General features: G+C 47.1%; 1 protein-coding gene across 5 annotated transcripts in view; it reads left to right on the top strand.

The window, feature by feature from the left end:
- The first annotated feature begins 2,036 nt into the window (after positions 1–2,036).
- CORIN (corin, serine peptidase) overlaps positions 2,037–13,082 on the top strand; it is a 251,746-nt gene continuing 240,700 nt past the window's right edge. For 4 of the 5 annotated variants that reach the window (XM_049632004.1, XM_049632005.1, XM_049632003.1 and 1 more), the window contains exon 1: positions 2,541–2,837. In XM_049632004.1, the coding sequence (XP_049487961.1) occupies positions 2,541–2,837 (297 nt within the window). Of the gene's footprint in view, positions 2,312–2,540; positions 2,838–13,082 lie in introns of those variants that run through there. The other variant, XM_049632007.1, reaches the window with a different exon arrangement.

Raw genomic sequence — 13,082 nt, 5'->3', positions numbered from 1 at the left:
ATCTAACTAGTTGAACATACACTGGAAGTGCTAGACAATAAAAATTTCGAAAGGCTAGAAATGTTTCTCTTGTAAAATTAAAGCATTTTAAGAGACTAGCCGGCGCTTGTTATTTTAAGTTGAAAAGCAAATGTGGCAAATTTGTAAAAACGAATAACTCAGGTCATTGAAGATTACTGTGGGCCCTCTGCATATTCGAAGTACTTCAGATGTTATGAGGCTTCTCACATTTTTGTGATTTCTTACATTATAAACCCTTCGTACAAAGTATATAAAAATAGATGTTTCCTGTCATGCCACCAATACCTCAAGTATTCACTCTGGTACCATTGGTAACCAGAACTGGTTGGATTTTGTTTTTTTTTTTTCTGGAAAGAAGTTTAAGGAATTCTTATCTGACACCAGCAATGCAAGCAGTGTTAGTTCTCAGAACACAGCTGGTGTGGAAGAGAGAGGGACACCCGTCCACACCAGCTATCTCCAATCCACTGATTTATCTACTTTGCTTTCACGGTTCCTGCAGCACCTCCACCAGAGGGCAGAAAGTGGAAGAGAAAGGAGGGGACACAAATCCATACCAGCCTTCGGAATGCCTGTAGAACCCTTGAGGACTGAATCCAACCCTCCTTTTGCAAACGGAGTTAACTGTGGCTCGGGAAGGCCACGTGATTTGCTCAAGGTAGAGGCGGCTGAAGAATCCCCTAGGCTCTTCGTTTTCAGACTGGTGTCCCTGCAGTAATAACTTCTGATGAGGCAGTATTTCAATAAGAACACAGTCCTGAAGTTACAAGGCTTCCAGGGCATCCCAGCTCAGCACTTGTCTAGCCGTGTAACCTCGGACCGGCCACTTCAGCTCCCAAAATCTTCCTCATCTCTAAAATAAACAGTAAGAGTACCTACTTCATAAAGGGGTTGATAGACCCAAAAGAGAGAATCCGTATACAGTGCTTAGCACAAAGCTTGCCTCAGATACTAAGAGCTTAATTTTTTGAATGATGATAAACTTGTCAGATACTGGATTTAAAATCTGATGTTTGGAACACTGATGAAATCAGCGTTTCAACTATTTTACTATATATTTTTTTACTGTTTCATTTCATTTCAGAAACAAAATACAGATTTTCCCCCAGTTGTACAAAGGTAGACAGTTTCCCTCAGCAATATTATTCAAGGAACAGGTGCCTGGTGCATACTTTGTTGACTATGCACCGCCTCCACCAGAAAAATGGAGATGGGTGTATTCCATGACCTCATGAATCATTTTTGAAATTTCCATTAAGATCTTGACCGAAGTCGGATAAAAACTCATTTTTCAGAAAAAAAATGCAATGTAGTCTCCCTGCCCCCCACACCCCCGGACAAATGACAACTGTCTTGGCCTTCAAATGAGAAAGGAATCTTTACCCTTGTAAATACCGGCAGCGCCCCCCTTGTTGTCTGCAGGAGAGCGGATGTTAGCGAATGACAGAAAAGCAGGGTTGCCGGACCCGGACCCCTCGGGGGCAGCCTGTGGATCCCACCCTAGGAAATTGCCACCTGGGCTTATTAGGGAAGCAGCCTGAGGTTCCCCCACATGCCTGCAAAGCTCAGCAAAGTCTCAGGCAGTTTTGCAAAAGCAGTTTCTTCACCAAATATGTAACAGAAGGCAAGTTTCTATCTGTCTAATGCAAATAATGCTCGCCTTCAAAACGTCAAATCTTTTTTTGAGAAAACAAAGTTGGCCTTTTATTGCCAGTGCCCGCAGTTATTTCGATTTTTACTTGGCTAAGCTCTGGCTAAAAGAAAATGGTGTAGGATGTGATAAGGAGATTTTGGGGCGCCGAGAAGTAACTCTTGCTCCCAACTATTCTGTCTCCCAGGGCCCAAAATTTCAGGTCTTCTTTTCTTGCCGTCCTCGCGGGGTGTAAGTCCGGGGGGTGGGGAGCCAGCAGTCTGCTTGGCCTCCCCCTCTGCCCCTGAAGAGTAACTTCTTTGAACGCAAAAGAGGTGGGGTTGCGGAGGATCTGTCCTTAAGGGCTCGTATGGGTGGGACCCAGAGACGGCAGTGAAGGGAGGGAGTGGTCCGCGGGTGGGATCTGTGGAGCAGACAAAATGTGGGGCCCCTGTCCCCTGAAGTTCAACTTGTCTCTTCCTGAGTGAGGAGCAAGTCGTCTGTAGTACGCTCCCCCTCACCCCCAAAGGGGCACGACGGGGAAAGAAAAGCGACCAGGTTAAGAGTGGGCAGAGGAAAAAGCGAGTCATGTGCTCCAGGAAACAGTCCCCAGCCCTGGCTCGGGAAGAGCGCTACCGCCCAGCCGGAGCCCCGGAGCAGGTAAGATCCACGAATTGCGCTTGCCCGCAAACAGGTCGGATGACCTCTCAGTGCAGATGAATTCGGGGTCGACCCCTCCTTCCCCTGCGTCCTCCTCCCCTCGGTGCCACCTTCCTCCCCCGCCGTCGGTGAGCTCCGGCTTGCCCGGCGGCGTTGAGCTCCCAGCAACCAGTCCTCGGGGCGCACGCTCCTCCACGGGTCGCTCAGCGTCCGCGACCCTCGCAAAGTCATGAGCAGACTTTCCTTCAACGTCCGAGTCGGGTCGGTCCGGAGACCCCGCTCTCCTCGGCAGGGGCGTCGGCACGTCTCCCGCAGAGTCCCTCCTCGGCCGGGCGCCCTGCACGCGGCAAGTGGACTGGGCGGCGCGCGGCCGCCGGGGGAGGCGGCAGCAGGAGCCGTCCGCACGAGCCCCTCGGGGATCCCCGGCTTCCCCTCAGCGCCAGCGCCGCGGACGCCCGGGACGCGGCGGAAGCCCGGGACGCCCCGGCCCCGGGAGCACTGCGCAGCAGCCCGGCCGGCCCCAGACGTAAGCCTGCTTTCCGACTGCGCGCCCCTCGGTCTCCGTCCTTCGCAGAGCCGGGGCTCGCGCTCGCTCCCCCCGCGGACAGCCGGCCCATTCTGAGCGTTGCCCCGCTCGCAGCGTGCCGCGACCTCCCGCGTCCCCTGCGCGCCGACTGTCTCTGGCGCAAGTCCGCCTGGACACACCCGGCGCCGGCCTCCGGGGGGCGCAGGCTCGGAGCTGCTCTGGGTTTGGCGGGCTCCGATCCTGTCTTGGGAAGGGACCGCGCTGCCCCTACTTCGGGAGACGGAAGGGAGGGAAGGGCGTCACAGACGGCTCGCACTGGCCTGAGCCCCCAGGAACAGGGTCTGATTTGCGACCGCCCTTCTTTTTCGGGGTCAGGAGGGTCTCAGAATCCGCTCACTGCCACGCGGTGCCGGCTGCACGGAGTCGGGGACCAGTGACCGCTCTGTGCGAGCGGGGACCGAGGGCTAGGCGGGCGGGAGGAGGGTGGTGTCGTGTCGGATCCTGTGGGGACTCTGCCCCAGCTCCCGTGGCGGGCGCCCCACCCCCGGTGCCACCAGCTTGGGACCGGTGGATGGCGGTGTAGGCGTTTTTAGCACTGCTGGTCAATCCCAGACCGAGCCCCTGGCGCTCGGAGCTGCGAGCCCGACAGGAATGCAGCCGGGCTGGGCATTCACCGGGAAGCTGTCCTCGCAGTTCAGAAAGTGGAGATTTCCTCCCGTGGGGGAACCTCTGAGAACAATGCGCGGCAAAGACCAATTCTTGGCTAAGCCTCCGACGGCTTCTGGGTACACATTTGTAGTTTTTAGGTTTTTGTCTTTGTAGAGTGGTTTGCTGGTGGAAACAGAACTCTGCGAAGGAATGCCCGACTGCTACCAGAAAGGGAGCCAAGTTCAGGATGTACTGAGGAAGGCGGGATCATTATCCAAGAACACACACTTTAGCTGGCGGTGTTGAAACTAAAGATGCTGCAAAACGTTAATTTTTTGGCATAACCCAGAGAGCATGAGGAGAATTGCACCCATGCATCCCGTTTGCCCCATCACTGTCTTAGGCATTCCACTTTGCCTGGCCAAGCGGAAAATGGGGCTGCTTGGCTAAAGGAATACTGACCAGTACAGAACACTCGATCCGCAAGAAGCGCTCAAGCAACCTCCAGACTTAACCTGTTCCACAAAATCTACCCGGACATGCAAAGTGCACACACATACATGCTTTTGTGTTTGAGACTGTTCATTGAGGGTAGGGATGGAAAAAAAATCGCAAGAGTGAAAGGCGCTGTTAGCTGGGGTGCCTCGGAGAGTAGCATATGGGTTTTGGTGTCTAAGCTAAGTTCAAGTCTCTGGCTTTACCCCTTGAAAGCTACAAAGCCCTGGGCAAGTCAGATCCTCCTGTTGAACCTTGGTGTTCGACCTGGATCCAGCAAATGGAGATGATACTGTTGGCGATTTATAAGAACGCTGTGAGGATTAAGGAAATAAACATGTCCCGGAAAGACTATCCATGATAGTTGTACATTCTATGAAGTCTCCCTAACCTGTTTTTACTTACAGAGCTGGTCCCATCTCAGATCCAATGAGTCTGCCAGGCTTTTCTGCACAGCCAGGCTTCTGTGATTCTAAAGCCGTGCTCTCCAATAGAGTAGCTGCTGGTCACACATTGTTATTTAATTAGTGTCATTATTTAAATTCATCAAAATTAAATCAAATGAAAAATTCCATTCTTCAGTCTCACCAGACATTTTTCAAGTGTTCACTAATCCCACGTGACTAGTGGCTACCGTATTATGTTGATAGAACATCTTCAATGTGGAATGTTCTCTTGAGCTTTCTTTTACTTGAGTGATAATTTAATGAGGCTCTTGGATGATACAGTTTTTCTGTTCAGTTGCCTCCTTTTGCTTCTTTTCTTCCCAAAGAGTGGTTTTGTATAGCTAAATCACTTCTGTTTTGTTGAGGTCTTTGACACGGGGCACTTGTTGAATGGTAAATGGCTAGACTCCTTTATAAATCAACCAACAAGTGTGAATTAGCCACAAAGTCCTTGGGCATCCCCTCTCAGCCTTGATGGTTTTTGCTAATGTATTCTTTTCCCTTCACAATGAGCCTTATGGCTGATGGTTTTCCTAGTTTTAGAGCAGAAACTCTGACATAATAGAGGAACGCTCTTCTCTCTCCCTTATGCCCTCCCATGTTGTACCATTTTTTTACACAAATGACAGTTCTAGAATACTAGGTTCAATGTTTGCATCGAAATTTACTGGGAGTGTTCGATTTATTTAGATTTGAAACTAATACCACCGCCTTATTCTGTAGGACCCCTTCCTGAACTCACTACCCTTTGACAGACCATATTTTACTTCTTTATTCTGATTATTTTCTGTGTCCTCCTACACTGAGAAGCTCCTGCTCTGAGAAGGCAGAGATTTTTCTGTTTGCATTCATTGCTAGAAGAGTGCCTGGTACATAGTGGGTACTTATTAATTATTTGTGAATGAACGACTGTACAGAGGTGTATTTGGAACTAGCTAGGACAGATAGATGCTGAGTTGGTTTCCAAGGGCTCTGTAACAAATAACCACAAACTGGGTGGCTTAACACAATAGAAATGTATTCGCTCACTGTTCCAAAATCAAGATGTCAGCAGGGCCATGTCCCTTGAAGGTTCTAGGGAAGAATCCTTCCTCCTCTCATCCTAGCTTCTGGTGGCTGTTGGCAATCCTTGGCTCATAGCTGTATCACCCCAGGCTCCGCCTCCACAGTCCTTCCTCCCTGTGTCTCCATGTTCTTTCCTCTTTTTTTTTTTTTTTTTTTAATTTACATACAAATTAGTTAGCATATAGTGCAACAATGATTTCAGGAGTAGATTCCTTAATGCCCCTTACCCATTTAGCCCATCCCCCCTCCCACAACCCCTCTAGTAACCCTCTGTTTGTTCTCCATATTTAAGAGTCTCTTATGTTTTGGCTCCCTCCCTGTTTTTATATTATTTTTGTTTCCCTTCCCTTATGTTCATCTGTTTTGTCTCTTAAAGTCCTCATATGAGAGAAGTCATATGCTTTTTGTCTTTCTCTGACTGACTAATGTTGCTTAGCATAATACCCTCCAGTTCCATCCACGTAGTTGCAAATGGCAAGATTTCATTCTTTTTGATTGCCGAGTAATACTCCATTGTGTGTATATATGTGTAGATAGATAGATAGATAGATAGATAGATAGATACCACATCTTCTTTATCCATTCATCCATCAATGGACATTTGGGCTCTTTCCATACTTTGGCTATTGTCGATAGCGCTGCTATAAACATGGGGGTGCATGTGCCCCTTCGAAACAGCACACCTGTATCCCTTGGATAAATGCCTAGTAGTGCAATTGCTGGGTCATAGGGTAGTTCTATTTTTAGTTTTTTGAGGAACCTCCATATGGTTTTCCAGAGTGGCTGCACCAGCTTGCATTCCCACCAACAATGCAAAAGAGATCCTCTTTATCTGCATCCTTGCCAACATCTGTTTTTGCCTGAGTTGTTAATGTGAGCCATTCTGACAGGTGTAAGGTGGTATCTCATTGTGGTTTTGATTTGCATTTCCCTGATGATGAGTGATGTTGACCACTTTTTCATGTGTCGGTTGGCCATCTGGATGTCTTCTCTGGAGAAGTGTCTATTCATGTCTTTTGTCCATTTCTTCACTGGATTATTTGTTTTTTGGGTGTTGAGTTTGATAAGTTCTTTATAGATTTTGGATACTAACCCTTCATCTGATATGTCATTTGCAAATATCTTCTCCAATTCTTTCAGTTGCCTTTTAGTTTTGCTGATTGTTTCCTTTGCTGTGCAGAAGCTTTTTATTATGATGAAGTCCTAATAGTTCATTTTTGCTTTTGTTTCCCTTGCCTCCGGAGACGTGTTAAGAAGTTGCTGCGGCCAAGATCAAAGAGGTTTGTGCCTGCTGTATCCTCGAGGATTTTGATGGCTTCCTGTCTTACTTTGAGGTCTTTCATCCATTTTGAGTTTGTTATTGTGTATGGTGTAAGAAAGTGGTCTGGGTTCATTCTTCTGCATGTCGCTGTCCAGTTTTCCCAGCACCACTTGCTGAAGAGACTGTCTTTATTCCATTGGATATTCTTTCCTGCTTTGTCAAAGATTAGTTGGCCATATGTTATGGGTCAATTTCTGACTTCTTTATTCTGTTCCATTGATCTGAGAGTCTGTTCTTGTGCCATCTTTTCTCTTATTATAAAAATACTGGTTATATTTGATTAAGGGCTAACCCTAATCCAGTATGACCTCACCCTAATTAATTACAAAGATGGACCTTGTTTCTTTCTTTCTTTCTTTTTCTTTCTTTCTTTCTTTCTTTCTTTCTTTCTTTCTTTCTTTTCTCGTATTCTTTTTAATTATTTAAATCCAAATTAGCTAACCTATGGTGTAAAGACCCTATTTCTAAGTAAGGTCACATTCTGAGTTTCCAGTGGATGTGAGTTTTGGGAGACACTATTCTAGCCAGCACAGAAGCATAGATAGACAATCTTTTCCCTGCCTGGCTTCCCAACTCCCTAGAGGTTGATTTTGTTTCTGGACTTTGCTGGATCTGCTTTGTTCCAAACACAGTCCACAGCGTTTGTTATTCTTACAAAGAATCACCACACGGGTTGGGAGGTTATGTGTGCTGTCCACAGCCCCTTCCTGAGCCTGTCACTCTTCCCAGCCCTGTCCCTAGCCTCTATTATCTCTTGGCTCAGGTGGAGCCACTGTGGTCCGAGAGCACCAGCTTGTCTGCCCGCCTCATCCTTGAGCCTTTCTGCAGGGGTGTTTGCTCAGCTCTGAGCTCTGCTAAATTATGTTTTCCTCTCAGCCTGCTGGCAGTTGCCTCCATTAGCTCACCTTACAGCAGCTGTTTGAATATTCTCCTGCAGTACGTTTCTACACATCCAAGCCATCAGAGCTGGTGGTGACAGGCGACGTTTCAGTGCTCAATGGGCTGGCTGGGGATCCAGGGTGGTCCTGTAGGTGATCCATCTTGCCATTCAATATCGGTGTTGAAACTCTGTCAGCAGCTCGGGAGGACATCTGTGGAGAAAGGCCAGGCAGCCAAAGGTCTGGCTTAAGAGTGGGCAGAAAATATTGGGGTGGGTGGTGAAGAACGTTTTGGTGCCACTAGCTGTGCTTAGCCTGGCACCGCTGGGAGCCTTTTGGCTGAAGGGCACCTTTTATTTCCAGCAGTTGGGAGACTTTTAAAGAAAGGTCTTTGTGCAGCTATGAAAGTGCATCTCCCAAGCCACGAAGGTCATTCTGCCAAAGTGTCACAGTAGCACCAGGAAATCTTGAGTGGGGGGTCCCTGACCCCCACGGGTGGTGAAAAATCTCTATGAACAGTTCCATGTGAATTTTTCTGGCTATAATACCCTGAGAGGTTAAGAGTCTTGTGCTAGACCCAAATTGCTTCAGCTTATGAGAATCCAGCCACACAGCCTGGACAGAAGGCTGTCCAGTAGATCCATCCATTTGCTCGACAAACACTTGTATGCCAGGCACAGTACTAGGCATTGGGATACACCGGTGAACAGAACACAAAGACTCATGTGCCTCGGGAGCTTTAGTTTTCACCTAAGCAATGGCCACTTTATCAAGAGTGCAGGGAAGAGAGCTAGCTGTTTAAGTAGTATGGATCGCATTGCTGGTCCTTCTACCTGGTGCCCCGGAATGAGAACCCGAGATACGAGAAGGGGGTCTACTGTTAGCGTCAGGACACTGGTGCCTTTCTATGTGTTCGTGTTGCAGGTCTACATGTGATTCTGTGCCTTCTTGTCCTCTGACCTCAAGCCAGTTCATTAACCTGGTGCTAAACTGACGAGCTCTCTGTTCCATCTCTGGAAAAGCTGACCACGTGGAATTTGTTTACGGAAGTTATATTGGTCTCCAGTGTGGCACTTCTCCTAAGGACTTTCAAGGATTATTTTGACTGCACACAATTTTCACCTTTGTGTGCCCATTTCAGAGCCTCATCCTGAAAGCAGGATGCTCCCTGAGTTTACTTCCTGTATTTCTCTGTGATCATTCAGAACGATTTTGGTCCAAGTTGAACAAAAACAGGAAATCGCAAATGGGCGTTCTAGTCTTCATCTGATACTAAGTTGCTCTGAGACTTTACAGAAGTCACTTAATCTGATCCTGGTGTCCTCATGTGTAAAATGAGGTAGTTGGACTAGACGCTCTCCAAGCTTTCTCGGTCTAAAAGCTCAAGTGTTAATGTGGCAGAGAAAACGAGCAGCACATTGTACCATTTTTTTTTTTTTCTTTCCTTCCTCTCTTTCCAACCTTTGAGAAGTGCTGTCTGGGGAAGAAGCATCCTAGCAGACCTTAACATCTGCTTCCCTCTTTGTGGCTCTTTTTGCTGATTCTTCTTATGGTGACCATCTGCCAAAGTGCAGAATTGCCTGTTCAACCCCAAGGAAGACTGATCAGGGGAAATCTGATCACCAGAGTTCCAATCTGTCTGGGATATCTTTTCTGGCCAGAAGTCAGAGCTGAGCATTTCACCAATGCATGTGGCTTGCGGGTGGTGGAAAGTGGGGCGAGACAGTCATGGGTGTTGGGGTCTTCCAGCAGATGACCCGGGATCCAGTTGGGAGCCAGGTATGCCTCTGGGTGTAGCTGAGGAGCAGTTTGACACAGAAGAAAAATCATCTTCCTTAAATGGCTAGGTAGGACATGCAGCCCTCTGTATTCAGTTAAGAAATAATAATAATAATAATAATAATAATAATAATAAAGTGTTCAGAGTAGCAAAAAGGAATAAATTTTTTTATTTTGGAAAAAGGAAGAATTGTTGGATCTCTGAAAGTTAGGAAGCTTGCTTGTAAAATAACTCAGGAAGTAGAGTGAACCTGAATAAACTGTTCAACCCCAGCCCGGAAATAGGCTCAGGGCAGCCCTGGGTGCTCATGCTTGCAGACCTGGGTCAGACTCTTGCTCGTCACTTAGGAGCTGGTTGTGCCTCCAGCAAGTACATTTTCCTTAGGCTCAGTTTCTTTCTCTGAAAAATGGGAACAAGGTCCCTCTTACAGGATTATGATGGAGGATTCAGTGAAATAATGCTTTGTGGAGGTGCTTTGTAAGAACACAAGTTGCTAGAGATATATATATATTTCAGTTACTGTTTTTTAGTTACTGTTGTGCATGTCCCTAGATGATATCCGTCTTGATTTGAAATCTCAATTCAGTGTTCAGTTGCTCTTCCTAGAGAAGGTTGAAAGAAGAAATGTTGCTCTCTACATCTGGGCTCCCTTCTAAGTATGAGTGTGACAAAAATAAAGCAATTGCAATTTACCACTACCTTGCTTCCTTTGTGGTCTATAGCAGCACTATCCCTTAGAAATACAATGTCGGCCACATGTGTAATTTAAAACCGTCTAGTAGCTACATTTGAAAAAGCAAAAAGAAACAGATTAATTTTAATAATGTATTTTATTTAACTCACTGTATCTGGAATTTTATAATTTTAACATGGAATCAATATAAAAATTATTAATGAAATCTATTCCCTTTTTTTTTGTTTTTTTTTTTTTTGAGCGGGGCAGGGGAAGAGAGAGAGAGAGAATCTTAAGCATGCTCCAAGTTCTGTGCAGAGCCTGATGCCAGGCTTGATCCCACACCTCTGGGATCATGACCGGAGCCAACACCGAGAGTCAGATGCTCAACCGACTGGGCCAACCAGGCGCCCCTATATTACTTTTTGTTTATAACAAGCCTTCAAATTTCAATACTCTTACAACACATCCCAATTCAGATGGGTCACATTTCAAATGCTCAATAACCACATGTGGCTAGGGGCTAGTGTTTGGATAATATAGAACCATATGGAGTATGATAGGTTGAATAGTGCCCCCCCATCCACGTCTTAATCCCTGGGATCTGTGAATACCACCTTATATGGCAACAGGGACTTTGCAGATGTGATTCGTTAAGATTCTGAGATGGGGAGATTATCCTGGATTATTTGGGAGGACCTGCCGTAATCAACAAGTTCTTGGACAGGAGGGTCCATCAGAAGAGGAAGCAATGAGATGGTGGATGTGGAGACTGGAGACAGGTGCTTTAAAGATGCAGGAAGGCCTACCAGCCATGCCCTCCAGACAGGGAGCCGCTAAAAGCTGAAAAAGGCAAGGAAACAGATTCTCCCCCGAGAGCCTTCCATAGGAAGTGGCTCTGATAACACCTTGACTTTGGTCCAGTGAAACTGATTGCAGACATCTGACCTCCAGATTCATAGGGAAATAAGTTTGTGTTGTAAGCCACTGTGGTAGTTTGTTACAGCAGCCATAGGAAACGAATTCCTTACTAGTAGTCTAACGGTAACATCCTTTCTAAGACCGCTTTGAGAACGGCTACATCACCTTACACAATTAGAATGCTTGGCTTCGTCGCGGCCCAGTCTAGGGTACCTATGCACAGTCATTCATTCTTAGGGTTGGCATGCGTCATGGCCATTCTCCCCGAGCAGTGGGGTCTGTTTCTGACTCTGACTCGGTTGCAGCCCTTGATGGCAAAACTCAGTTGATGTCTTGTCATTGTCCTTGAGAATGAACAGCGGAGAGAGGTTTTTCACATTAGGGTATACAGTACACAGGAGGAAAAAAGGTGTTCAAAAAAAGTTACTAGCTCTCTCTACCATTCGCTCAATGTTTTCCTACATCTAAAAATGTACAAAGAATTAATGTCTCTTAGTTTGCAAAAATGTACTGCCATGTGGATTTGGTATGGGTAAAGGTTTACTCTTTATTTTTTTATTTTTATTTTTTTAACGTTTATTTATTTTTGAGACAGAGAGAGAGCATGAATGGGGGAGGGTCAGAGAGAGGGAGACACAGAATCTGAAACAGGCTCCAGGCTCCGAGCTGTCAGCACAGAGCCTGATGCGGGGCTCAAACTCATGGACTGAGAGATGATGACCTGAGCGGAAGGTGGCGCTTAACCGACCCTGGCACCCAGGCACCCCTAAAGGTTTACTCTTATGATCTTTTATCTCTGAATGTTAATGAATGTGATTGGACCACTGCTTCTCAACAGCATGGGAATCACCCAGAGGGCCTGATATAACCTAGGTCGCTGGGTCCCACTGCCACAATTTCCAATGTAGTAGGTCTGGGGTGGGGCCCCGGGATTTGCATTGCTAACAAGCTCCAGGTGATGCAGATATGGCAGGTGGGCTGCAGAGGTGAGTAGGTGGGCGCTGGGAGAGCCCCTGGGAATACTCTGCCTGCAGGAGGACGTCCCAGGCCTGGCTTCCGTGGGGAGGGTGCAGCACTATTGCTGGGAAGGCCCCCAGGCCGGCCTGCCCAACCCCCACCAGAGTAGACACGGAATCTTCTTCCAACAATAAGCTCCGTGGTGGCTGTTGCTAAGGAACCTCAGAGTCGGAATCCCTCCTCTTGCGTGGCTCTTTTGTGTCTCCTTCCCTGAGGTCAAAAGTAGATGACAATCCTGACATCCCCAAGTCTCAGCTAAAAATACCTCCTTTGCCACACAGGCCTGAGCTGACTTCTCAGATTTCCCAGCTGGAGTGAATCGCCCAGCCCTGGGGCTGCCCCAGTGGAAAGGCTATAAGCAGAAAATACCAGGTTAAAAATAGCCCTGCGGAGGCCCCACAAAGCTCTCACACCCAGCTGCTCCCTCCAGGTGACCAGTTCAGGGCAAGGGGGCAGGTAGAAGAAGTAAGCCAAGAATGACTGAAGCCCAGTGTCATTGTGTAGAAGAGTTAGGGCAAATTTTAGAGACTAGCTCCCTCTCTTCTGATGTGTGTGTGTGTGTGTGTGTGTGTGTGTGTGTGTGTTTAATGTAAATTCTAGACTTGGTAACTATGGTCCTCAACCTGGCTTGTGGTGATTTTTATGCTGCCTTCTTCTGCATAAGAATAAAGCTGAGGGGCACCTGGGTGGCTCAGTTGGTTAAGAGCCACCTTCCGCTCAGGTCATGATCTCACGGTTCATGAGTTTGAGCCCCACATCAGGCTCTGTGCTGACAGCTCAGAGCCTGGAGCCTGCTTCAAATTCTGTGTCTCCCTCTCTCTCTGCCCCTCCCCCCGCTGACACTTTGTCTCTCTCAAAATAAATAATCATTAAAAAAAAAAAAAAGAATAAAGATGAGCTTCCCACTCTGAAATTAAAATAGAGGTGAGCCTTTCCGAAGGTGTCCTTGGTGAGAAAGTCAAGTGGACCCTTGGAAGGACCTGTGAGAGCTGATTTATGTG

The sequence above is a fragment of the Panthera uncia genome, chromosome B1 (genome assembly GCF_023721935.1).
Source record: "Panthera uncia isolate 11264 chromosome B1, Puncia_PCG_1.0, whole genome shotgun sequence".
Classification (NCBI taxonomy): domain Eukaryota; kingdom Metazoa; phylum Chordata; class Mammalia; order Carnivora; family Felidae; genus Panthera; species Panthera uncia.
This window is presented reverse-complemented; position numbering and strand designations above follow the sequence as displayed.